The sequence below is a fragment of the Harpia harpyja genome, chromosome 3, assembly GCF_026419915.1.
Source record: "Harpia harpyja isolate bHarHar1 chromosome 3, bHarHar1 primary haplotype, whole genome shotgun sequence".
Classification (NCBI taxonomy): domain Eukaryota; kingdom Metazoa; phylum Chordata; class Aves; order Accipitriformes; family Accipitridae; genus Harpia; species Harpia harpyja.
In genome coordinates this window covers 39,563,097-39,587,567 of record NC_068942.1, presented here as the reverse complement: position 1 = coordinate 39,587,567, position 24,471 = coordinate 39,563,097, and the positions used below count along the sequence as shown (strand labels likewise).

At 60.2% G+C, this 24,471-nt stretch overlaps 1 protein-coding gene across 5 annotated transcripts; it reads left to right on the top strand.

Annotated features, from left to right (window-relative positions):
* Window positions 1-9: 9 nt before the first annotated feature.
* LARGE2 (LARGE xylosyl- and glucuronyltransferase 2) lies at window positions 10-24,345 on the top strand. 5 transcript variants are annotated; one of them, XM_052782065.1, is made up of 16 exons: window positions 21-87; window positions 5,375-5,535; window positions 17,421-17,594; window positions 17,888-18,144; window positions 18,555-18,637; window positions 18,937-19,060; window positions 19,590-19,761; window positions 19,927-20,031; window positions 20,299-20,411; window positions 20,528-20,653; window positions 20,807-20,962; window positions 21,085-21,248; window positions 21,518-21,796; window positions 22,130-22,276; window positions 22,455-22,650; window positions 22,784-24,345. In XM_052782065.1, exons 3-16 carry the CDS (start codon window positions 17,495-17,497, stop codon window positions 22,979-22,981), a joined length of 2,220 nt encoding a protein of 739 aa, XP_052638025.1. In that variant the 5' UTR covers window positions 21-87; window positions 5,375-5,535; window positions 17,421-17,494; the 3' UTR covers window positions 22,982-24,345. The 5 variants fall into 5 exon arrangements, with proteins under 5 accessions (XP_052638027.1, XP_052638028.1, XP_052638024.1 ...); XM_052782067.1 differs by lacking the exon at window positions 5,375-5,535 and having other exon boundaries at window positions 10-87; window positions 21,091-21,248; XM_052782068.1 differs by lacking the exon at window positions 5,375-5,535 and having other exon boundaries at window positions 11-87; window positions 22,565-22,650.
* Window positions 24,346-24,471: the final 126 nt, after the last annotated feature.

Genomic DNA, 24,471 nt, shown 5'->3' with positions numbered 1-24,471 from the left:
GCAGCGACCGAGCGCCGAGCGGCCGATGGGCGGCGGCGGGGCGGGGGTTTAAAGGACCGGGAGCGGCGGCCAGCGGCGGCCGGGCAGGTACGGGGCGGGCTGGGGGAACGGGGGCTGTCACTGGCTTCTGTGAGGGCCGAGGGGAGCCCGTGTGGGGATGGGGTCCCGGCCTGTGGGGGGGGTCGTGGAGCCGTGGGTGTCCCGAGGGGGGACGTGGTTGCCGCAGGGTGAGGAGCCGGGTTACGGGTCAGGGTTTTTTTTTTTTGGGGGGGGGGGGCTCCGGGAGGGAGGAATGTTCTTCGGGCGCTGCAGCGGGGCGGGGGGGTCGGCCCACGCGTGGATCTGGCGCTCCGTGGGCCTGGGAGCTGCGGCGTGGCGAGTGCTGGCTGCCCCCCCCCCCCGCGGGGAACTGACACGGGGTTGCTCGGGGGAGCTACTGGGTCTGATGGTGGCACCGGTAAAAAGTTCCCGGGGGGGCTGGGGGGCTGCCAGTCTCGTGTTCGTCTTGGATCGTGCGTGGCAGTGTCTGCCCCTGCCCCGGGATCGGGGTGGGAGGTGCAGAAGGGAGATGGTGAGGTGCTGTCAGTGCTTCCCGGAGCCCACTCGGGACCTGCCTGGGCCACGGCCACGCTCCGGTCTTTCCTCAGCGAAGCGCTAAGCCCAGCTTTACAGGGGAAAGGCGTGGGACCCGGCTGGCCGCAGCCTGTTGCAAGAAGAGGGCTTCCAACCTGCGTTCGGTCCCGCAGACCCTTCCTCCCTGCCCGGCCGAGGGGTGCCAGGCCCCACGGACTGCTGCGTTCCGGCCCTCCGCGCACCTCGAGGTGCGAAGACCGGCCACGGTGCGAAGATCGGCCACAGGTGTACGCGTGGCTGCAGCTGCCCACGTTCCGCCAAACCTTTGCGGGTGCGCAGGGTGGGCGAGGAGGGGGTTTCGTGGCCTCTCGAGGGTCCCCCGAGCGCAAACGGAGCTCTGTCAAGCTGCCCCTCCTTCCTCCTGTCCGGTTACCTCCACACAATGGACGCAGTGTGTGCCTGCGGCTTCCTCTGCAAGAATTACAGTTGCATGGGCAGGCACTTTATCCTTTCTGATCTCTCCTCTTCTCCCCCCCTTCCCCTGAGGGTTTGTTTTCCAGCAGGCTGAGTTCAAAAAGGGCACGAGATACTGCTGGCAAACAGTCTGGCGCTAAGCAAACCTTTTTAGTCAGAATCACATGGATTAGACCCAGCTTGCCATTCACACGTGGGGTTACCTGTGAGCTCCTCTGAATTTCACGGTGGCCGAGCTGCTAGGCTAAGTACCGAGGCTGGCGAGAGAGCACCTGAAGCCCGTGACAGAGGTCCGGAGCACAGCTTGCTGGGGGTAGGTGTGCGCTGCTGGTGACACTAGGGGCATATCCAGTGCAGACCGCCGGAGCTGCTGTCCTTCAAGGAGAAGCTCTGTCTCTGCCAGACAGCAATCTGAGAGCTGGCTGTCTAGGAGACTGCCAAAGACACCTTGTCTTCAGCCAGAGGTGAAGCTTGATGCACAAAGTCCTTGGGCTACTCCGAACAGCACAGCTAGATAGTGCGGTTCGTCCCTGAGCGAGAAGCTTTTTGGCAGATGCTTCCTCTTCATCCTTTGCCCCCAGCCTCCCTCTTACCCGCTGTCTGTCCTGTCCCCCTTGCTGTTCATCCTGTTCATCTCCCTCCTGCAGTGAGGGAGTTTGGAGGACAGTTGGAGTAGCATCACGCTGCCTTTTTATGGTAAATATGCTACAAGGGAGCGCTGCAGGAGAGGTGGCTTCTCAGAGCAGCGGCGAGCCCGTCAGACTGGGCAAGACTTAAATCTCCTTGGCTTATGGTGCCCACCGTGGGGGGGTGGGTAGGAGGTGAAAGGCTGGGTTGAGGGGCTAGTTTCTCTCTCGGCTGTACCCGGAAAGATCTCTGAGCAGCTCCTTTCTTAGCACTTACTGTCAGTCTGGGTGCTGAGGGCTCGTGCTTACCAGAAATCCACTGGCTGTAACTGAGGCCAAATGGCTCTGATGCTCTGACGGTGAGAGGTGCAGGCTCAGCACTAATGGTAGGAAAAGAAGCAAACCAAAAAAAGCAAACGCTCTGCCAGCCCATCAGTGGGTACAGTGCTGAAGTCCGACTTGCATGGCTGCCAGCGTCTTGCTCTTTGCTCAGATCTGCGAGACCACGCCATTTCTGGAGCACTGCCGTGGGTCTGAGGCAGCTCATCCTAAGCTAAGCCTTGCTCAAAATATACCTTGCAAGGTGCTGGGGTAGGTGAGGGTGTGTTCTTACAGCGTCAGCCAGTACATGTCCAGGGAGTATTTTAGTCCCTGACGCATGAGCCCTGCCTAGAATGGAAGGCCTGATTCACTCACGGTATCTCACTGGAGGCCAGCACCTTTCAGGAGAGCTCCAAATCCCTGTCCAAATGAGGAGACAAGGGCAATGAGGCACACGAGGCTCCGAGCATGGCGTTGCTGGTGGTGGCAGCTTGTACCTCTGATCTCTGACAGCCCTCCTGGGGCCTGGAAAGGCAGCGGCTGGCAGGGGACGTTGGTGGTGTAGTCCTTGAGTTCCTGAAGTGTTGCTGACAGGTCTGCTGCTTGAAGCGGTAGTCTGAGGGGAAGGGAAACCCAGGTCAAACAAGCTTAAGGGGCCTTTTACTGCGTGTTTTGACTTGGAGGCATTTTGTTGCTGTTGTCTGTCAGGGTCCCCCTGCCCTTCTCAGCTTAGCTGAGACTTGGCATCTCAGGAGAGAGACTCTTTTTGGTTTCCCAGGAGGAACAACATGTCTGGCAATGTGTGCAGAGCCCTGCTGTGAGATAGTGACCGCCTCCCGCCTCCAGATGCCTTTTCCAGAAAGCCATTTAGAGCCCCAGGCTGTTACTTGGATAACTCCCTTCCCTGATTCATTAGCAGCATGTAGTCTCTCCTGTAATATCCCAAGTCTGCCTGAGCTAAAGGCTGAGCGGGAGAGGCCATATCTTTTAATAGCCATGTGATGCAGTTGGAAAAAACTTCTGGACATGCAGTTCTCTGGTGGCCTGAGTTAATGGAAACACTCCAAGGGAGAGAGAGATGGAGCTGGGCCCCGAGGGAGAGGGTGCTGTGGCTGCTTTTGGGGGGGGGGGGGGGGCAACTGCTTGTGGTTTCTGATCTGCCTTTCCCCCAGCCTCAGCCTAGCTCCCCCGAGCCCACCTGGAGAAGGCAGCAGACCTGGAGATCGGTCCCACCACGCGGTGGGTCTCGCAGGTCCCGTGCGTGGCGCGGTGTGAATAACTGCCGGTGGCTGGCTTGCAGCCGGTGGACGTGGGTCCACCCTGGAGATGAGGCTCTTGCCATGTGGGCACGGGAAGCCTGCTTTCCCAGTGACGCTGGTGGCCGTGCTGTGGCAGATCCCACTGGGCAGCGCTGCTGTGTGTGGCAGGCACGTGCCTGGCTCTCCCCACTCAGTGTTAGCTCTGCTGAAGGTGCCTTTGCTTTTCCAGCTCTTTGCTATTGAAACTACTCGGTCTTGCTGCTGGCAGCTTCTGCTTCCTATCCCAGGTGGGTGCCAGGGGCTTGGCTCTTACCTGCTTGTTGTGGTTTAAGCCCAGCCGGCAACTAAGCACCATGCAGCTGCTCGCTCACTCCCCCCCCCCCGCCCCCATGGGATGGGGAGGAGAATTGGAAAAAATGTAAAACTCATGGGTTGAGATAAGAACAGTTTAATAATTGAAATAAAATTATTATTATTATTATTAAAATTGTAATGAAAAGGAAGATAACAAAAAGAGAAATAAAACCCAAGAAAAACAAGTGATGCGCAATGCAATTGCTCACCACTCGCTGACTGATGCCCAGACAGTCCCTGAGCAGCAATCGGCCCATCCTGGCCAAGTCCTCCCAGTTTATATACTGAGCATGATGTTCTATGGTATGGAATATCACTTTGGCTAGTTCGGGTCAGCTGTCCTGGCCATGCTCCCTCCCAGCTTCTTGTGCACCTGCTTGCTGGCAGACCGTGGGAAACTGAAAAATCCTTGACTTAGGATAAGCACTACTTAGCAACAACTAAAACATCAGCATGTTATCAACATTATTCTCATACTAATTCCAAAATACAGCACTGTACCAGCTACTAGGAAGAAAATTAACTCTGTCCCAGCCAAAACCAGGACACTGTTGAACTGCTCCCTGGAAATGTGCCAGGCGGATTTGGCAGCTTAGTTCATATCCTGTTCCCCCTGCTCCAGAAGTATCCGTCTTCGAGGCTCCCCCCTTAGACTTCTTCTGTCTGAGGTGCAAGCTGACAGTTCAGGACCCTCGTTGGGATTGATGTTGCCTCCCTTGTTTCATATTGTGCTGTGCCAGGCTGACCTGGGGTTTGCTGTGGCTAGAGGGGTGCAATGGGGCTGGTGCCCAGCACACTGCACACTTACTTCTCTGTTTGGGGATCTAAAACAGGTGGGACAGACCAGAAAGATGGTTTTGGTAGGTTTTACCTGCTTTGAAGGTCCTGTTCCACCGGCATCTCGGAGCAATGATGTGTGGGTAGAGGGGCTTTAAATCAAAACTCCCAATTCCTCTCTGATACCTTTGCCCCGACTTATTGGCGTGGCTCTGTGCATCTGGTTTGGGCTTTCTCCCGATAAGGAGCGGCTAATCCCTGTAGCCTCCTGGGAGAAGGGCTCATCCGTTCCAGCCTGCAATTGTGGGGTTGTGGGTTCCCAACTCCATGGGAGCTGGAGGAAAAGAGTGCGCTGGCAAGATCCCAGCAGAGGAGGAGGCTGCTCCACTCTCTGCAACGCAAGTTGCGTGTTGGTTTTTGCCTCTCTCCTCTGCCTTTATCCCTTCTCTCTCCCTGTTGTGCATCTCTCTCAATAGACTCTCTTGGAGTCCCCTCCTGGGACTGCCCAGGGTATGTCGCAGAGGCTCAGGTTACTGGACATGATAATTAATCCCTTCATTGCCTCACAAGCTAAACGCTTGCTGCTGCTATCATGTTTGGGAGGGGGCCAGGGAACTTGCATCCCTCCCCTAGCTCCTCGTCCTGCTGAAGAGTCGGTGTTAGGACTCACGTGTGTTGCGATGGAGCACGGTGGCTGTGGCTTTGCCAGCACTTCTCGGGACACGTGTACAGTCCTACTTGCCTGGGTGGGGAACGTGCTACAGGACAGTGCAGCTATCTGGGACTAGGAACATGCGTGCAGATATTCTCCCATGGGCTGTCTGGGTAGCCTTGGGTGACACCGAGTTGTCCTTTGTAACAGACTGGAGGAGAGGGACAGGACCTAGGTGTTGGGTGCTGCTGATCCATGACACTCTTGGCTGTGCAGGGGCCTGTCCCCAGAGCTCTCTTATGCAGTAGCTCTTCACATGACTGTCTGTTGGGTTTCAGGTGACGGCAAGCTCCAAAACCCTCACGTACAGCTGAGATGCGTTATCTGCCCTTCAAGTTGAGAATCCCTGGTTAAAGGGTGGTCCTTGCCACCACCACCAGGCCCTGCCACCTTCTCCAGTTGTTCCCAGGTACCCCTGCAACATTGGCAGCCTCCGAAGGTTAGTTATCTTGCTTGTTAAGGAGACAGTTTACACATGCTCGTTCCCTTCCTGTCTTGGTGCTTCTGTACCCAAATTGGTAAACTGGGGATAATTGCATGGCAGAAGGTCTTGGCTCTGTGGTTTCCTGTCTACTGGGCATGGGGGTATTTGGGACCTGTGGGGTCATTCTGGCGACGACACTGGCACTTGTAAGCCCCCGTGGCCGAGTTCTCTGGAGGGAAAGACCAGATTCCCCGCATGAATCCTTGGAACAAAGTGTGGTCCCATCTCCATGGCTGTTTCAGTTGAACTCCCCTTGGACGTGCATGTCTGGATCCATCTCCTCAAACACTACTACGGTCTATTGCTTGTTTGTAGCATAGTGGGCAGTAGGTGACTGGGACCTGGACTGAGGAGCTAGAACAGGCTCCCCGGGCCAGGGGAAACGGGAAGACCCTCTTCTGAAGGCTGGGAGCTTGTGCTGGCGTTGTTCTGCCCTAGCAGCTTCTTTTCCCTCTGTCCCTTACACCAAGTGTTTCTGTGGGGCCACTGTTCTCAGTGGCCACCTCTCTCTCCTCTACCCCTCATTAGCGCAGGGCTTGGCATGCCAGCAGGAGGGAGCCTCGGCGTGTCTGCGCCTTGATCGGATTTGTCAAGGCTCCTTCCCTTTTCTTCCTGTTCATTGAGGGCTGAAACAAAGCAAACAGAAGAGAGGAATTCCAAAGAATAGGAGCGAGGGAAGAAAGAGACGCTGGAGTGACAGGCTGCCCCTGCACACACGCACCCCCCTACACTCCCCACCCCCCCTGCCTCGGTCTGGTGGGGCAGAGCTGGAGGCAGAGCGTTTTGGGAGGCGAGACCCTTCCCTTCCCAGCTCAGCCACCTTGCTCCCCGTGCTGTGGGGCCGTGACGTGCTGCAGCCCGGAGAGCTCCCGTCCCCAACGCTCGGGTAATTCCCCCAGCGAGGCTGTCCCTGCTGCGTGCCAAAGTGCCAGGAACGAGGAAGCCATTATTTGAACTGCTGTGTTTGTTGTGGGCTGCGGTAAAAGGTTTCCCTCTTTACCTGTGCCAGGAAAGTTTCCCCTGCCAGGCAGCCCCAAAGGAGCCCGGCGCGGAGCTGAACGTCCTGCCTGGGTGCCAGGGCAGCAAGGCACCGGCCCTTCTCCAACCTGGAGCCAGATAAGCGCTTGAACGAGGCCCTTCTGTGCAGGCAGGTGTGTGGAGACAAACACGGTCCGGAGCTTGTGTTGTTTCCCAGGAGGCAGGGGACTCGGGACCGCAGTCGTGGCCGGCCAGGCGAGGCCGACGCAGGTAAAGCTGCGTCTGGTCTGATGGAGCCCCTCGCTCCCTCCTCTGCCATCCCCAGGCCATCGCGCGGGTTCCCCTTCATCCTGCCCTCAGCCCCACTGCGGACTGGATGAGGGGAGGCAACAGGGTGCTCAGCAGCCCGGGCATAAAGCACTTGAGGTGAAATACATCCCTACCAGTGACCGCTGCCTTGCATTTAAGCCCCAAGGAACAGCCCTTAAGCCACAGCCTCTGTTTCCTTTCCTTCTTCCTCCTTGTTCTCCGCCTTCTGGCAATCTCTGCACTCTGTGGTTTAATTAGAGAGCGGAGTAAAGTGCTTAGACTCCAAAATGTGGCGATTAGGGGGTTACTAATCCTCTTCCTCGACGGGTACTCACATCCTGCCCAGTCTGTTATCGAGCTTCTGTCCCCAGCATGGAAACTCAGCCAAACTCGAGACCTCTACCTCTCCTCTTGCTTGCTGCGCGGAGAAAGGGCGACGGGTGACAAGGAAAGCCGTGGGGGAGGAGGAAAGGGAGCTGTGGGCTTCCAAAATTCTCAAGGTGGGTTTGTAGTCCGCGCTGGTTGTTTTTGCTTCTTGTGCCCTGGCTGGTTTTGGTGCTCCAGGAGCAATAAAGCAAGGGTTCGGTGTTTTGGTTTGGGGTTTTTTGAGTGCCGTCTTCCTGTTCTGACAAAAAAACCTTTCTGTCAGAGGAAGCGACTGCTTCCCGGTATGTGTGCGTGCATGTGTGTTTACATGTCAGATGATTCAGCTCAGGTCTTGTGCCTTCCCTGCGCGTACACACCTCTCCCTGTGTTCCCAACTGCCTCTCCCGCGTTTATTCCCAGTGTATGCCCAAGTGAGCCGTGCTGCAGTGCTGCCGAAAGCGCGGGGCTCCCCGCTGAGAGCGGGAGGCTGGTGCCTGGCAGTGCTGCGTGAGGCTGGTCGTATCCTCATCTGTGGAGGCTGAGAACCCTTTATAGGACATATGCTGTCAGTGTGAAGGGGAAGGCGGAGTATTTGCTGTTCCAGATGGGAAGGATATGGCTCTTCCTGGGGGTAGGAGGGGAACTTGACCCTGATGGTCACAGGATAGGCTGAGCTCTTCTGCCTCTGTCCCACTCCTGGGGTGGGCTGGGCACTGCACAGAGGTTGCTGTGGATTACAGAAGACATGAGCTTTTGTCCTGAGCCACTCATCTGCTGCTTGGTTGAGTTGAGCTATGCTGTTTCTTCCCTGCCTTTGTCCTTTGGTGTGTGAGCTCAGGGTTTAGCTCAGCAGTGTGAGAAGCCCTAGGGATGGGAACACAAGGAGCAGCGGGAGGGGAGGAGTGCTGGGAATGGTCAGTAAGGAGTTTGGGTGTTGAGAGCATTCTCTTTTCCACCGGCTGGCTTTGGGAACCACCTCCCCTCTGGGATCCACTTCCCCTCCCTTTTTGCCCCCGTCAGTCGCTACCTCATTTCCAGTTTGCAGAGTGCCCCACATGCGCTTTCACAGGTAAGTTTGCAGTCTTTTAGCCCGGCCAGCAGCTCTTCCTCCACAGTGTTGTCAGAGCCTATTTGCAACGTGCAAGCCTCTCTGTAGCTCAGGTATCACTTCAGGTCTTACAAAATGCCCAGGGCACCCTGAGTGGATGGCACTGTCGCTGCTTGGGTTTTTTAGAGCCTGCCCTGAGCCATCCTGGTTTGCTATTTATAGTTCAGTTGTTCCATTCCTCTGTGGACGAGCTCTGCTTTCAGTCTCGCTTGGGCACTGAGGGCACCAGTGCCAGGAATAGCTCTGGGCAAGGAAGACGCGGGAGTGGCTGCTTGAGCACAGCTCCCAGTTTGGGCCAGTCCCTGGTGGAAGAGGCACCAGGCTGCATCTGTGAGCTCGGGCTCTCGGTGAGCATCAGCTGCTTTTCACGCAGGGGAAGTGAAGGGATTGCCTTTCCTTGTCAGATGCCCCGCATGCGTGCCTGGCTCCCCCGAGCTGCCGAGGCTGCCGGAGTAGAGTTCGGCACTGTGAGAGATGGCGTCTGGAGGAGTTGCTCCAGTGCCAGGTACCAGTGGGACTAGTGAGGGATCTTGGTGTGATGTGCTTGCACTGTGGAGGGCAGTTTGCACAGGAAGCCCTGCCCCTTGCACGTCCTTCAAGCAGTGGCTGTGACCTCTTGGTTGTGTATCCTGAACCGCTGCCCACGAGAGTGGGTGGATGCCTTTTTTGGTGGGGCACCTGCCATCGCTCGCACAGGGTCCTGCTCTCCTTCCCCCAGGCGATTGCTTGCTGGCCTTGAGGGAGCTCAAGCTGAGGTCTGAAGGGAGCCTGCAGCGCAGAAAACACCAACACCCTCCTTAGCGCTGCCGCTTAGGCAGAGCTGCTCCGGCCCTTTGGCTCACGATGCTCGCAGCTTGTCTGGAGAGCGGAGCTGGACAAATAATTAATTGCTTGATTTAGTGCCCAAAATGAAAAGCTGGAGGAAAAAACCCAACACAGCCGAGTTTGAGAGACCCTTTATCTTTTCTTTTAAATGTAATGCAGCTCAATTGCAAACAAAACAATGCAAAATGAGACTTTTTGCTTGGAAAACAAAGTATTTTGTTCTCGTCGAAAACTTGTCGTGAAGTAGCAAAAAGCTCTGAGCTCTCTGGAAACTGCAGTTTTCAATCAATAACTATTCAGCCAAAAACACTTACCCAGCTCTGCCGGTGACAATGCACGGCAGGCACCTGAGCGCCTGGCTCGCGGCCATGCCCCTGGCACCTTCCCAGAGGTGGCGGGAAGGATGGTGTCATGCCTCTTGTGGACTTTTCCAGGCAGAGTGCCTGTCTGGGGTTGTTGGAGTCCCTTTGCCTCCTTTTTTTGTTGTAATTAACCTAATTAATTTTGCATGAGATGATGGAGACTCTACAAGCATGTGTAGGGGTTAGGTCTGGTCGGCTGCGCTGGGATGTGGTCCCCCTTGTCCCCCCAGGACACCGCTCCTGGTGCAGGTTGTTCAAGAGCGTTTCAAGGGAGCAGGGAGATTTCTTTTTTTGGGGGGGGGAATCTCCTGTCATTCCCTACTGGTGGGCACTGCTAGCTGGAAACTTAAGCCATCAGTAGCTCACAGGGTGAAATTCCCACCCCTTTGCTTTACGGGGCATGACGCCTGCCGGGTGCTCCAGCTGCACTGATGGCAGAGCTGGAGCTGGCAGAGGGCTTGCTGCAGACTGGCTTGGATAGCAGTGGGAGCTCCCGGCTGCTGACCCTGCTCGGCTCTGACCCCAGGAAACTGCTGTCTGCTGCGAGCCCGCTGCAGTGGAAGCATCAGGAAACGGCAGGGGTGAACAGGTATTGATGCCCGGAGCACGTCCGGAGACCGGACACAGTGAACCTAATGGATTCAGAGCTGGCCGTTAGCTGCAGTGCAGGCGTCAGCAAAAATGCAGATATTAGAAACCTAATCCCGGCAGAGGGAAGGGAGCTGGAGATCAGCCCAAATGCTGCTCCTCTTCTGTTTCAAGAGGCAGGTGGGGTCCTCCTGCCCCTTGTAGTGCTCCTGCACGGTGCCCAGGCTCGGTCCCTCCTGTGCCTAGCTGTGCTGGCCTGGGGGCACATGGAAGAGATTTGATCCAGGACTCTGCAGCCTCTGTGTTAGTGTCAGAGCAGCTGTCCTGAGTCAGGCTTGTGCTCCAGCAGGCCCAGAAAAAGGCCAGTCAGTGTCGATACTTCACCTGCTGAGCATCCTCCTGGCATCAAACAATTTGTAGTCCAGGGAGGTAAAGCTGGAAGCAGTGTGTTGAACAGGTATCATCTCCTCCGTGAGCTTGTCGGGGGTCTCGGCAGCACATTGGCAGGGTCTCGCAGGGGGGAGGAGCACTGGGGTCACCTCCAGGTGCCAGGTTGGAGCGGGGCTGGTGTACCCCACCAGGCTGTGCGGGAAAAGGGCTCGGTGGGAAAACCATGACCGGCATGGACGTGCAGGGTGCTCCCTCGCCCTGAGCCTGGCACTGCGGGCACAGGGCTGGCTGAGCGCCAGGGGAAGGTGGTCTGCTCCAGAGCCATGCTGGAGGGCTGGACAGCCCTTGGGTGAGGGGGCTTCCTGCTGGCAGGGAGCGACTTGGTTCCTGAGAGGTGATCCTTACTTCTAGCTCGGGGTGAGACCCAGCCAGTGGTGTTGGCACAGCTGGGTGGGTGTCCCGGGCAGTGTGTCCGGTGTGCTGCAGCTCTGCTTTAGGGTCTATCCTGCTGGTCCTCTGCTGCAGTGAGGGACAAAATGCAGCACGTGCAGAGGAGTGCAAGCCAGCACCCTGCTTTCTGCTGCTCTGGTGTCCCACAGACGCGGTGAAAGGCTATTGCCAGCTGGATCCATCCACCTTCTTCTTGGGCCTAAGGGGAGTGAGAGCATTTAGGGAGCGAGTTGCTAGCTGGGTGGCCCCCTCTTGCCTTGCCTGAGAGCTGTGGCAAAATGCAGGTGCCCAACTTGCAAGCATTGCAGGATGTCTGGTAGATGTAAGCCTCCCACGCAACACTTACACGCTCTGCTGTGGCACCGGGCTTCCCACGTGTGCCCTGCGCAGCCCTCTCTCCAGCTGGGGCTCTGCCGGGCAAATGAATCCAGTGCCCGGTTGCAGACAGGGAGACCGGCTGCAGGGCCGCTCTGCAAAAGCGGACCGTGTCTAGCAGGGCCTTGATCGGAGTCCCTGCCAAGAGGAGTTGCTCCCTGATGCATTCCTGGGGTTTCAGGCATGGAGAGGTAAGCAGCGAGGCATGTTCCCATGTCAGACCCAGCCTGAACTTGCTTGTTTCCTCTGGAAACAGGGAGACTGTCTGGAGACGAAAGTCCCTGCTTCAGCCAAGCTCTGAGCTTCAACTAACACCCTTCAGAGACTGTTAGCTCCTCGTCCCCAAGTGCTATGCTTCTGTCAGAGAAGAGAAGATGGCTTTTCAGCGTGACCTTTGCAGAATAAAAGCTGACTCTTAGAGCAGCAGAATTGTGTGTGCTGATAAGCTTATGGGCCTGAGAGAGCTTGATGCATGAGAATGAGCCATAACTGAGGCACAGCTGACTGCTGTCCCAGGAAGATCTTCACCTTTCTGGGATTTTCTCTGCAGCTCGGTGGTGTTGGGGGGCAGTGGGGAGATGGGGGACACTTTCTTCTTGTACACCTCATGTGCCGGTATCTAACTCTGTGGCTGCTGCTCGATCCCATCTTTAGCGTATGGGGGCTGTTTTGCTCCAGGTTGCTTTTTCCAGGGAAATAAGAAGGTGAAATTCTCACTTAAGTTTTGCTTATCATAAGACTGGGGAGGAGGGTCGGCATGGTAATCCGGAGCATGGGGTTTTAATCCTGCTCTCCTCGCCAAATTCCATTCCGCCTCTGTAAATTCCTGCAGCTGCCCTGCTCTGCACTGCCTGTGTGGTATCTGTCAGCTGGTGCAGCCCTCCTCAAGTGGCAGCATGAGGAGGGGGACAGGGAGGTGACCCCGAATTGTAAGGCACTTTTGTCAGGTGGGTGCTGCAGTACGTGCTTTAAAGGTGACCTGCTGAATGAGGAACCAGCCTGTCCCCTCCCATCTCTTTGTAAGAGCAAAAGAGATGGTCCCCAGTTGCCTCTCTTCCAGTGTGGTGGCTTTTCTCAGTTGCTGGTCTTGCTGCGCAGCTCTCGCCATGGCTGTTGGGCCATTTCTCACCTCCTGCGAGCCCGGGAAGCTGCCGTATTGTGCTCCTGCTAAGGCAGTCTGAGCAGGACAGCTAAACTGTTGCTGCTCTCCCAGCTCCCAAAATGAGACCTGGGAGATGGATTTCCAGTTTCTGTCGCCTACGGCTAGGTGAGACAACAGGCAGCATGGCTCTGCAACATCACTCCTCTCCCGGCTGCCCTGCAGCTCTTTACTGGGAACAGCCTGGCCATCTCTTCACTTGTAACGCCTGGGGGGACACACGGGGGGAGCAGCAAGGCTGCGGCTGTCCCTGTGCCCCTCAGGGCTGCTGTCCTGTGGCCTGCAGACACTCTCGCTGTGCCTCAGCATCCCCTCTGCAGGTGCACATTAGCTCTGGGAGAGACAACAGACAACCCTGCCGCCGGCCTTGCTGCCAGCTGTGGTGCTGTGGGAAAACCGGGCTGCTCCCCTCTGTGCTTGTGGGGCTGGGGGAAACGTGCCGCTGGGGATGGAAAGCTCCCACTGCCAGCTCTCCCTAAACGTTAACTGCTCACCTGATAGTCACCGAGCCAGGAAGAGCGAAGGCCAGTTGGGCTGAGCCGTGCTCCTACAAAAAGAGGGGATCTTGGAGGAGTGGGTGCCTGCACGTGGGCAGCTCTGGGGGGGACCTGGGGCAAGCGAGGTGGGTGCACCATCCCGGGAGCGAAGGCTGGCTCTGCATGGAGGGGCGGCCGACAGGCAGGCAGCCAGCCTTGGGCTCCTGCCCACACCTCAGAGGTTGCTGTGAGCGTGCCCCTGGTGTTTGTGCAGCTGCCCGGCTCTGCTGGCTTGATACTCCCTGTCCCCTGGCTATCGCCCTGTCCTCACTGGAGGCAGGGGTGGCCGGGCATGAGGCGAGAGAGACCGGGGTCCTGCCTGCCCCTTCCCCGGTGTCTGCCATCAGCCTCTCCCAGCAAGAGAGGGGACCCGGGTGCCTCTTTCTGTCCTGTTGCCACGTCCCCGATCCCTGCCAAAGCAGGAGCCGCGCTGCTCCCAGGGAGGACATGGGGGAGGGAGGGTAAACCTGCTGCGAACAGCATTTCTGCCCCGCACCCTCACGCTGGGATCGGAAACTGGCAGTATTGGGAAACCTCTCATCTTACTGCTGGCTGCGCTTGTCTGGCGCGAGCAAGGAGACTGAGGAGGGAGGGTGGAGAAGCCGAGGGCCGTGGCTGCCGGGACGGGTAGAGCCGGTACGCTTGCGTGCCGTGCCGCGGCTGCCGGTACCCGCTGTGCCCCTTGCCTGGGAGCCGCTTCCAGCCTTGCCCTCCACTTGCTGTGCCTTTAACGTTTCATGGGGGAGGAGAGGCCACGTAGCTGCCTTCCCGCTTGCCATCTCCTTCCCACCGCCATAAACATCCTAAAACGTCTCTGCCTCGCCTGTGTTCCCCAGCAGCCTACCTGCTCCTGCCCCGGCTGGTGTGGGCCTGGCTGGGTCTCGTTGCACCGGGCCCGGCGCTGGGCTCTCGCTCGCGGGAGCGAGCGAGATAGGGAGGCCAGGAAAAGCGTGCGGAGAGGCGGCCATGGTCAGTCGGAACAGGAGGCGGTTTTCTCCGCTGGAGCAGTGCTGTTGGCAGGAGGCTTCAAGAGGTCTGGGCTTGTCCCAGGAGCGTGGGTAAGCCCTGCGCGGCCGCTGCCTCAGCTGGGGCAACTTGTTACACGGCAGATACCGCGGGGCAGGGGCAGGAGAGTCCCCGGGGCTGAGCTCCCTGTGCCCCTGGGACAGGCTGGGAAGCAAAGGGAGGGCTCCGGCTCTGGGGAGCCGCTGGCTCAGAGGGGCAGCCCGGGGGTTTTGTCTCCCTGCTGGGGCTGGGCTGGGCTGGGCAGAAAAACGCAGTTGAGCGACTGCCTGTTGTAAGCGGGGCTCTGCAAGGGCAAGCGAGAGCTGCCTCAGCCGGAGGTGAATGCGTCTCCCAGGGCAGTGATTTCAGGGCTGCCTGGGTGGAGACCCAGCCTGCCCCTGCCCTGGGGCTGGGGGGGCTGCCTTTGGAGGAGCTGCTCTCTCTTTGCCAGGCAGGCTGGGGCTTGCTGCCGCAGCTCGCCTTTGGGTTACGGGGCGGGGGGGCAATTTACTTTTCATCTAAATTGCTAAGCAGGCAGTTTGCATCCTAATCCCTCTGCCTGCTGCCGGTGGCGGCCTCCTCCCACCACACCCTGCCTTCTCCAGGCATCTTCCAGCAGGCTTCCTCCAAGGCCAAGGCAGGCAGGAGGGCAGGGGGCTCCTCCTTCCCCTCCGGCCCGGGCAGGAGCTTGCTGCCTTTCCCCAGCCCTGGGGCCAGGCGTAGAGGGGGGGTGAGCTGCAGGTAGAGCCCGTCTCTGCATAGTTTGCATTCCCAACTCCGGCCTCCCGCTCCTGCCGCTGCCGTCCTGCTCGCTCCCGGTGCGCTGGGCAGGTCTGGGGGACGCTACGCTCTTCAGGGAGCCCCGCTCTCCGGGGCTAGTGGGGCTGGAGCAAGCCTGGGCAATCGGGGGGCAGCTCTTCTTTCCTTTTCAAGCCTACCGTGGTGTTTGCACCCTGTCCAGGTGAGGGGCTAGCGCTCAGCCGGCAGCTGATACTTCTTCTCTCTGGGTAGCAAGGACAGCACCCCACTCTCGCCCTACTCGCATCCCGGGCTGTCCGTGCAGCCCCTCTCTGCCAGATGAAGGGAGACGGGGTGGCCTCTGCTGCCTTCCAGAGCCCCCCCGAGTCTCTCTCTGCGGGTGGACGAAGCCTCCCGCACCCGGTGGACGAAGCCTCCCGCACCTGCCCCGGGAAAGGAGGCGGCGGGTGCTGGGTAGGGGGTAAATAATCCCTACGCTTCCCTTAGCAAAAGAGGGATAATTGAGGCCTGGGAGCAGGAAGGGGGCTGGAGGGAGGGCGGATTCCTCCCGACTTACTTTGGGCAACTCTGTGCCCCTGGCGCTGGGGGCTCTTGAGTGGAAAGCGAATTTAATCTGTTTTGTTTGTTCTTTCTTCCTCGGAAAGGGGGGCCAGCGTGGGGCGTGCGGGGTGGGGGGGGAGCTTGGGTTTGAGAGGGGGGAGGAGGGGGGGAAGTGTCAGATCTGAAAGGGAGGAGTAAAGGGAGGACTGGGAACGGCAGACCCGGGAGGGAGCAGCAGCAGTGGGCTGCCAGCCGGCTGGGAAGGCGCCGGGGAAGGAGGAGAAGGGGAAAGTCAGGTAAGGACATTGCTTTCTGGGGAGCAGGTGAGCGGCCAGGTGAGGGGGGGTGGGGGGTGGATGGAGCCTTTGGGTGCCTCCGGGAGGGTCTTTGGCAGCTGGCCCGCTGCTGGTCCCGTCCTGTCCCCGCAAATCGCCGTAACATGCTCCCGTGCAGGCTGGGGACAAAGTGCTGTTCCTGCAGTGAGGCCTCCCCGGAGGGGCCACAGGGGCAAGCGGGAAGCAGGAGAGGTGCTGCTGTGTGCCACCTCCTTCTCTCTCCCCTTCGTTCGTGCTAAAGTCCCTTTCTTGTCCCTCGGCTTGCCAGACTGCTCGGCGCTGGCTGACCTCCCTCATCTCGCCTCGCTCCCGTCTCTCGTGTCGTGAGCACAACAAAAAGTTTGGGGGATGCCCAGACCAGGCGGGAGGGGTGGAGATGGGCTTGTGGGACGGGAGACGGGCTGCCAGCAGCGTGCAAAGACCTCACCGGGTCCAGCACAGCTTATGGCCGTGGCAGGGAGAAGGGGTGCCTGGGCCTGGTGTGCTCCACGCCTTGGCTCCCTCTTCCCCGCCATGTCCGTGCTTGGCCCACTCTATAGAGCGGAAAAGCAGGGCAACGCCGGGCCCCGCTTGCCGGGGGCTGTGGTGCTGGCATGACCCCTCGTCCGCCAGGAAAAGGGGTGCAGCGCTCGGGTGCCGTGCCTGCTGCCGCAGGGGCTTGGCTGCATCCCCCAGTGGGTTAGGGTGGCCGTGCTCCCTTGGGCTGGCCTTGCCCCAGCCCTTGCAAAGCCCGAGCCTGTTGCTGCGTATCCCTTGATCCCGGCGAGCTTGCCATCGGCCCTCTTCGCCCAGTTGCTGCAGCGGGCAGGGCAGGCGTTTGCACCCTGGCCCCGGGGGCTGCTCAGGGTGATGTCCTCCCAGGCCGCCTGTTCAGAGCCCCCAAGCGCTTGCGGGGCCCCATAAGGCATCTGCACATCAATGGGTTCCAGCGGGGGGTGGGGGGGTGGGGGGGGTTGGGGGGTGTGTGCAGGGGGGAGCAGACCCTAATCCGGCCCATTCATCCCTCGGGCAGCTTTTGTTGAGCCTCCAGATGTTGCGCCGAGGGCAGGGGCTCAATCTCAAGCTGCAGCAGGCAGGCAGGGGTGCGATGCCAGGCAGAGGTTGGTGTTCTCTTGCTTTGTAGGGTCTTTGTCTGCCCCCCGGGCACCTGGCTTTTTGGGAGCTCAGGGCAGGGCTCTCTGGAGACGGGGCCTTTTGCCCCCACGTCGGGCCTGGGCGCAGGAGCAAGGTTCCCCTGGCACCCCCCCGGTTGAGCCAGCAGTGCGTGGGGAAGTGAGTTTCACCGAAGCGTTTGGGATTTTTTTTTTTTTCCCCACCAAACTTCGTCGGCCTCTGGAGGCGGTGGGGAAGGGACCCGCGCTCCCTCTCAAGGGCAGGCTCCATTAACCAGCCCGTCACCGGCCACCCGGCTCGGGGAGGACCTCTCCGGCACAGCCTCTCTCCTCCCCTGGGAGCCCTTCGCCGGTGGGGTGGCAAGGGGCAAGGAACAGAGCTGGAGTGAAGTCGCTCGGCGGGCTCCTTCCCGGGCTAGGGGGGGGTCCAGATGCCCCAGCACGGACTGGGAGGGTGCTGGCTGGGAGAGGCTGTCGCTGGAGAGGTGAAGGGTGCCTGTCTCACCGCTGCGCTCGCCCCGGGCAGTGTCCCGGAGGGAGCAGGAGATGGGGGACCTCCTGCCTGGGGGGGTGTGGAGGCACCCGGGTGTGGGCTGTGGGGCTGCTGGTGATCCCACTCTCTCTGCTCCCCTGCCCCTCGCAGGCTCTAGAATGCTGGGGCCAGCCAGGCTCGGGCTGCCCACCTGATCCTCACCGCCCGTGTCCCGCCGGCACACCATGTTGCGCTCCTGGCGCGTGAAGCTGAAGCTGCTGCTCGCCACGGTGACCCTGGCCGTCCTCCTCTCCTGGCTCTACCTCTTCGTGGGCAGCCTCGAATGTGAGTGGGTCCTCCTTGGATCGAGGGACGGTCTGCCGCAGAGGGTGGGCAGGGGAGGTCACGGCCTCGGAGCGGTTGCTCTGCGGCCGCGCAAGTTGCTGCGGGTGTATCTGAGCTCTGCGTTTCCAGGGGCATCCCCGGAGATCAGAGGAGCGGAGCCGTGACGTTGGCTGGGCACGCGTGGGGTGCGCCGGGACCTCTCGGTTGCGCCTCTGCCCCACCAGCCACGTGGGTCGCTCCCGGCCGAGCTCTGCCTCGCCATGCCCGTGGCATCCCCCGTGTCTCTTCCGCAGACGGCCGCTTCCTCCTCCTGCCGCCCTGCCTGGGCGAGCAGCCGAGCCGGGACGTGGAGCGGGAAGCGCTGGCTTCGCGGGTGCGCAGGGTGGAGGAGGAGAACCAGCAGCTTCGCCTGCAGCTCAGCCAGGTGCAGGCGGAGGGCAGCGACGGCAACCCGCAGTGGGGGGCCTCCGCCGAGGATGGGGAACCCCCCGGGGGCGAGAGGAGCAACCGCACGGCCTGCCCCAAGCAGCGGACGGTGCACAAGTGTGAGGTGGGTGACGGCACCGGCACGGTGGGTACGGGATGTCGAATGGGAGGCTGGGACCCTGGCTGAGCGTGGATGTACGTGCAGCCCGCCTTGGCGCTGCTCACCCCATGTTCTGGCCGTGCTGGGGCCTCATCCGGGCTCTCTGTGGTGCTCAACGGGCCACAGCCGGTGGGTGAGAGTGCCTTGCTTCTCCAGAGAGGGAGGTCAGACAAGAGGAGCGCCAGCCGGACGCCTGGTCCCCACTTCTGAGCCAGGGGACTCCCACCTCTGTCTGGGTCTCCTTCCCCAGGGGAAGGGCTGGGTTATGGAGCCTCTCCCCGTAGCACAGCCCCAGGGAGTTGCTGACAGGGTCCTGGGGGGGGGGGGGGTGGGGGGTGTCCAGTCTCAAAAAAGCACCATTTGTCTCTGGGCAGCTCCTGCACATTGCGATTGTGTGCGCTGGGCACAACGCGAGCCGGGATGTGGTCACCCTGGTGAAATCCATCCTCTTCCACAGGTAATGGGGAGGTGCTGTGCCAGAGGCCCGCTGGTTTGGGGTTCCCAGATGAGCTGCTGCAGGCTGCAGGGGGGGCAGCGCTGCGGGAGAGGGGCTCTAGGGCCTCTATCTGCCCCCCCGCTCCGTGCCACTGCTGAGGCTTAGAGGGCCAGAGGGGAATTTGTTTCCCCCAGGCAGCTGGTTTGTCTCCATCTGCCCCCTCGGCTGGCAACTGTCCCCCGGCAGGGGTGGGAGGGATGGGGACCGTGTTCTTTCCCTCCCACCGTGATGCTGAGTGCTGCTGCACTTGCCCTTGGCAGGAAAAATCCCCTCCACTTTCACTTCATCACGGACTCAGTGGCCCACCAGATCCTCCAGACGCTCTTCCAGTCCTGGATGGTGCCCTCCGTCCACGTCAGCTTCTACAACGCCGATGACTTGAAGGCAGGCGCTTGCCCCCCCTTTGCCCTGTCCCAACTCAGTGCTCAGAGGGCTGAGGGAAGCAACAGAGAGGGGCAAGCGGGAGGGGGTTTAATAACTCTTCTCCTGCTGGTCCATCGCTCACCTGCTCCCCTTTCTGGACTCGTTGCTGGTCCAGCTGAGAAGAGGGGCACAGGGCTGGTGCTGGAGGGATGGGGAGGCCCCTTGGGCTAGTGCTGCCTCTGGAGCAGAGCTGGGTCACCCACCAAGCACTGAAACGCTGCGGTTCTGGTGGCTGGAGGAAAAGCCAGGCCAGGGTGAGAGCAAAGGAGAAGGTGGTGCAGCCAGTGAGCACCCGAAGGGCCTGGGGAGAGATGCGTGGCTGCCGGCGGTGCAGCTGGAGCAAATACGCTCCAGGCTCGGCTGGCTCCGCAGCTCTGTATTGCCCTTCTGCTGGCCGCCTCTGCGTGGGGTGCCGGGCACACACGGCTGTCCTGCCTGGGCAGGGGAAGGGCATGGCCGTGCCCAGCCCTGAGGCCGTGTCGCCTTGCAGCCGGAGGTGTCGTGGATCCCCAACAAGCACTACTCCGGCATCTACGGGCTGATGAAGCTGACGCTTACCAAGGCGCTGCCCTCCAGCCTTTCCAAGGTCATCGTCTTGGACACCGACATCACCTTCGCCACCGACATCGCTGAGCTCTGGGCTGTCTTTGGGAAGTTTTCTGGTGAGGACAGGGTGCCCCTGGGACCCACTGGGGTCCTGGCAGGACCCTGGGTGCTGGGCTCAGGGTGGCAGTCCCTGTCTGCCACAGCACCAGGGCGGTGGGTTTGCTTGGGCGCTCTGAACCTACAGCAAGACTGGCTCCATCCACGTCCCTCTGTTTCCTCAGACAAGCAGGTGATTGGGCTGGTGGAGAACCAAAGCGACTGGTATTTGGGCAACCTGTGGAAAAACCACAAACCGTGGCCGGCCCTGGGACGCGGCTTCAACACGGGTGAGTGTGGGCTGCCAGGGTGGACCCTGCAGCCTGGTGGCATGTCCAGCTGAGGTGGCACTCGGCACAGGGAGGCTGGGGAAGGCTGAGGTGAGGCAGGAGAGACTGGTGAGCACGAGAGGGCTACTACAGCGTCCTGGGGTCGTGTGGGTGGGCGCGGAGAAGCGGCGTGTTCCAGGGGCCGAAGGCATGCAGGCTGCTGTGCTCCAGCTCTGTAATGGCTGGGTGCTCCCTCGGTGACCCAGCGCCCTCCTCCCCGGCACCCAGGGGTGATCCTGCTCCTGCTTGACCGCCTGCGTCGCCTGGGCTGGGAGCAGATGTGGCGGCTGACAGCGGAGCGGGAGCTCATGAGCATGCTCTCCACCTCGCTGGCCGATCAGGTAGTGGTCCCTCCTCCAGGGTGGTCGGCCCTTCTGCGTTCCCGTAGCACCGCTGGCACAGGGGGGGCCTTGCTGTCTTCCTCATCCACCTGTGCCCTCGCCTTTCTCCCTCTTAGGACATCTTTAACGCGGTGATCAAGCAGGACCCAGCCCTGGTGTACCGGCTCCCCTGCTTCTGGAACGTGCAGCTGTCTGATCACACTCGCTCGGAGCAGTGCTACACCGAGGTCTCGGATCTCAAGGTGGGTGGGTTTGCTGCCTTTGAGACTGGGGAGGGCCCGAAGGACAGCACATGCGCTGGAGGTCCGGGGGGAGTCAGCATGGGGTCTGGGGGCTTGGGGAGCGCTGGGTGCCGCTGACTTCCCCTCCGCGGGGTGACACGCCGCCACCCTCAGGTGATCCACTGGAACTCGCCCAAGAAGCTGCGGGTGAAGAACAAGCACGTGGAGTTCTTTCGCAACCTCTACCTGACCTTCCTGGAGTACGACGGGAACCTGCTGCGCAGGGAGCTCTTTGGCTGTGCCAGTCTCCCCAGCCCACCCGGTGACCAGGTGAGGGCGACGGCGACTCTGCCCCTGACCCCAGAGCGTGGGGTGGGTGGGCAGAGACCCCACGCAGCCCCCCCCAGCTCCCCGTGGGGCTCCCGCTCTCCCTCACCCTCGCGGTGTTGCAGCTGCAGCAGGCGCTGGAGGAGTTGGACGAGGATGATCCCTGCTACGATTTCCGCCGGCAGCACCTCACGCAGCACCGCGTCCACCTGTTCTTCCTGCAGTACGAGTTCCTGGCCCTTCCAAACCCCACTGACGTCACCCTCGTGGCCCAGCTCTCCATGGACAGGTACTTGCTGGTGGGGCTGGTGGGATGTCGGATCCGCAGCTTGGGAGCTACCGGGGATCTCAAAACGTGGGTTCCTCACCCTCGCACCAGTGCTTTGCAGTGAGAAGCAGCACCCCAAGCCGGGAGCAGCAATTCCTCCCGCTCCCCCCCCCCCCCCGAACTGGGCTCGCTCAGCTGGCGTGCGGCTCGCTGGCAGGCACCCAGTTCTGGGTTGGGCCAAGCTGCCACGGGGCAGGTCTCCTGCCCACGCGGTGCCCTCTGCTTCACAGGTTACAGATGTTGGAGGCCATCTGCAAACACTGGGCAGGCCCCATCAGCCTGGCGCTGTACATGTCGGACGCAGAGGCTCAGCAGTTCCTGCGCTACGCCCAGGCCTCGGAGGTGCTGAGTGCCCGCCGCAATGTCGCCTACCACATAGTCTACAAGGAGGGGCAGTTCTACCCCATCAACCTCCTGCGCAACGTGGCCTTGGCCAACACGCAGACGCCATACGTCTTTCTGACGGACATTGACTTCCTGCCTATGTATGGCCTCTACGATTACCTCAGGTGAGGCTTTCTCCGGCTGGCTCTTGCTCAGCCTGCCAGGCTCCCCAAGCACAGGGGCTTGCAGAAAACACCTGGGGCAGCAGTTCTCGACATGCAGAAGCTGTCTCCTTTGTGTTCAACCTTGGGATCCTGCCCTTGCTTTTGTCAGACACCAGCTGAGGAGGAAGCAGCCGTGGCTGTGAGGGCTGCCCTGTTCCTCCTGCCCCTGCATGGCACCAGTACAAAGTGTCTAAACCCATTAATACCCTTCTGGGCAGGCCTGAGGGGCTGAGGAAGGAGGCTGCGGCCACGGCTGACAGCCAGGGAGACCTCACACCCCTCCCACCACTGTAGGAACTCCATCCAGCAGCTGGAGCTGCCCCAGAGGAAGGCAGCTCTCATCGTGCCGGCATTTGAGACCCTGCACTACCGCTTGACCTTCCCCAAATCCAAAGCAGAGCTGCTCTCCATGCTGGACATGGGCTCCCTCTACACCTTCAGGTAGGGACCGGGGCTGCTCTGCTGTCCCAACGGGGCTGTCACACCCAGCAGAAGCCCGTTTTGTACCCCGGTGCCTTGGGGCTGTGGGGCAGCCGGCTGAGAGGATCCCCTGCGTCCTCTGTCTGTCTCGGGGAGCTGCCAGCTCTCCCTAGTCTCTCATTTCCATCCCTCCCTGTAGGTACCACGTGTGGCCAAAAGGCCATGCCCCAACTGACTATGCCAAGTGGCGGACGGCCACCGTGCCGTACCGCGTGGCGTGGCAGCCAGACTTCGAGCCTTACGTTGTAGTGAGGCGAGACTGCCCCAAGTACGACCAGAGGTTCGTGGGCTTCGGCTGGAACAAGGTGTCCCACATCATGGAGCTGGATGCGCAGGTGGGTGAGGGACTGCTCCTGGCACCACGGAGGCGCTGGGTGTTTTGGGGGGGGTGTGGTGTCTTGGCCAGGCAGCAACGTCTTGGTACCACCAAGCCGATGCCGCCAGTAAGGGCCGCTGCTCTGCCCCCAGGAGTACGAGCTGCTGGTCCTGCCCAACGCCTTCATGATCCACATGCCCCACGCCCCCAGCTTCGACATCTCCAAGTTCCGCCTGAGCGCAGGGTACCGGGGCTGCCTCCAGACGCTGCGGGAGGAGTTCCACCAGGACCTGTCGCGGCGGTACGGGGCCGCCGCGCTCAAGTACCTCACCGCCGAGAGGAGCCTGTGACGCCCGGGGACAGTGGGCGCAGGGCGCTAGCCCACCGCCGCAGCCTGGCCTGAGGGAACCGAGCCGGCAGCACGACCTCTCCAGCCCGGCAAAGGGATGCCCGTAGATAAGATGGAAGATGCCAGCTGCGAGAACAGGCGGTGCCTGCGGGTCGAGCTGCTGTGGCGTGGCCAAGGGGTTTTTTTTGGAGCAGCGGCGTTCCTGTGTTACAGGGAAACCTTCCCATGCCAGGGGCCAGGGGTCGGGTCTCCTCCCTCCCCTGTTTTAGCAGATGTGGATTCTCGGCCTTCGTTAGCTCACCTCACCTTGAGGCTTGGCTCCTCGAGAGGTCTGGGAGCTGTACCTTACCCTGCTCTGCCTGTGCTCTGTGGTCCCAGGTCCCAGTCCTCTGCACACCCCTCGGGGGCTTTGGTGAGCGGATGTAGACGAGGATGTAGCGCATTCTTTCGCATCCTTTGTGGAGCAGGCTCAGAGAACACCCTGGGAGGTGGGGCCGGGGAGCACCAGGAATTGCGGAGACCTGCTTCAAGCCTGGATAGAGGCTGGCTGGTTAACGGGGCGAACTGTTGGTACTCCCCAGCTGTACGGATGTGAAGTCTCCAGTGGGGTTGGCCCAGGACTGGTGGTGTGGGAGTCACCCAGAGCAGGACAAGCTGTATGCTGTCCCAAAGCAGCGAGCTCCCAGAACAGGCTAGAAGCAACCATGCCTGTGACAGGCCCCGTCCTGGGGCTGGCAGTGCCCCGCAGGGCAGGGCTGCGAACCATCGCCACGGGCAAAACAGCAGCTGCGTGGGCCAGCACACACTTGGAGAAATTCATGGCAGGGGACCACCCTGCTCCTCCCCAGCTCTTGGCAGCTCAGGCATTGCCATCGACAATCAGGGATGTGGTTGACACTGGACAAGACCGTAGCTGAGCACTGTGGCGGTATCCCTGTGCCGGGAGCAGCTTGGCTGGGTGCTGTTCCACTGCTAGCACACACTGGAGCACAGAGGATGCATTGCTTTCCTCACGCTATTTAAATTATTTAATACTTTTCCCATAAGAATTAAATGATTAGGGTGTCTGGGGGTTTTTTTGTTTTGTTTTTTTTTTTAATCTTTTCTTCCTCCCAGATGATTTTGCTGGTGGCCCTGGAGGCTCTCCAGGGCACCTGCTGCTGCAGTCACTGCTGTTCTCTCCTTAGCGTTACTCTGGGCTGCAGGAGCCAGCTCTGTGCAGGTGTGAGGATTTCCGTCCATGGTGGGAGCGGCTAGGAGGAGCCATACAAAGCGCGGGTTATGGAAAGGGCACAAGCACCTCTTGCTTACTCTCTCTTTTTAATTTAATTTTTAAATTAAAGCTTTTTTATTCTTTTTCACATCCTTGTTAGAACTGCCTGGTTATTAATTTTTTCTGCTGGGAGCCTGCACGTGTCCACTGGGGGGAAGGCAGCGGGAGGAGAGCAATGCAGGGGTAGCCTGAGCCTCGGCTGAGGAAAAGCAGAGCAA

Coding starts and splice junctions, on each gene's coding strand:
- LARGE2 (XM_052782064.1), top strand. CDS start 17,495: ATGTTGCGCTCCTGGCGCGTGAAGCTGAAGCTGCTGCTCGCCACGGTG. Junction 19,762..19,926: donor TGTCTTTGGGAAGTTTTCTG/GTGAGGACAGGG, acceptor CTGTTTCCTCAG/ACAAGCAGGTGATTGGGCTG. Junction 21,249..21,517: donor GCCCAGCTCTCCATGGACAG/GTACTTGCTGGT, acceptor TCTGCTTCACAG/GTTACAGATGTTGGAGGCCA.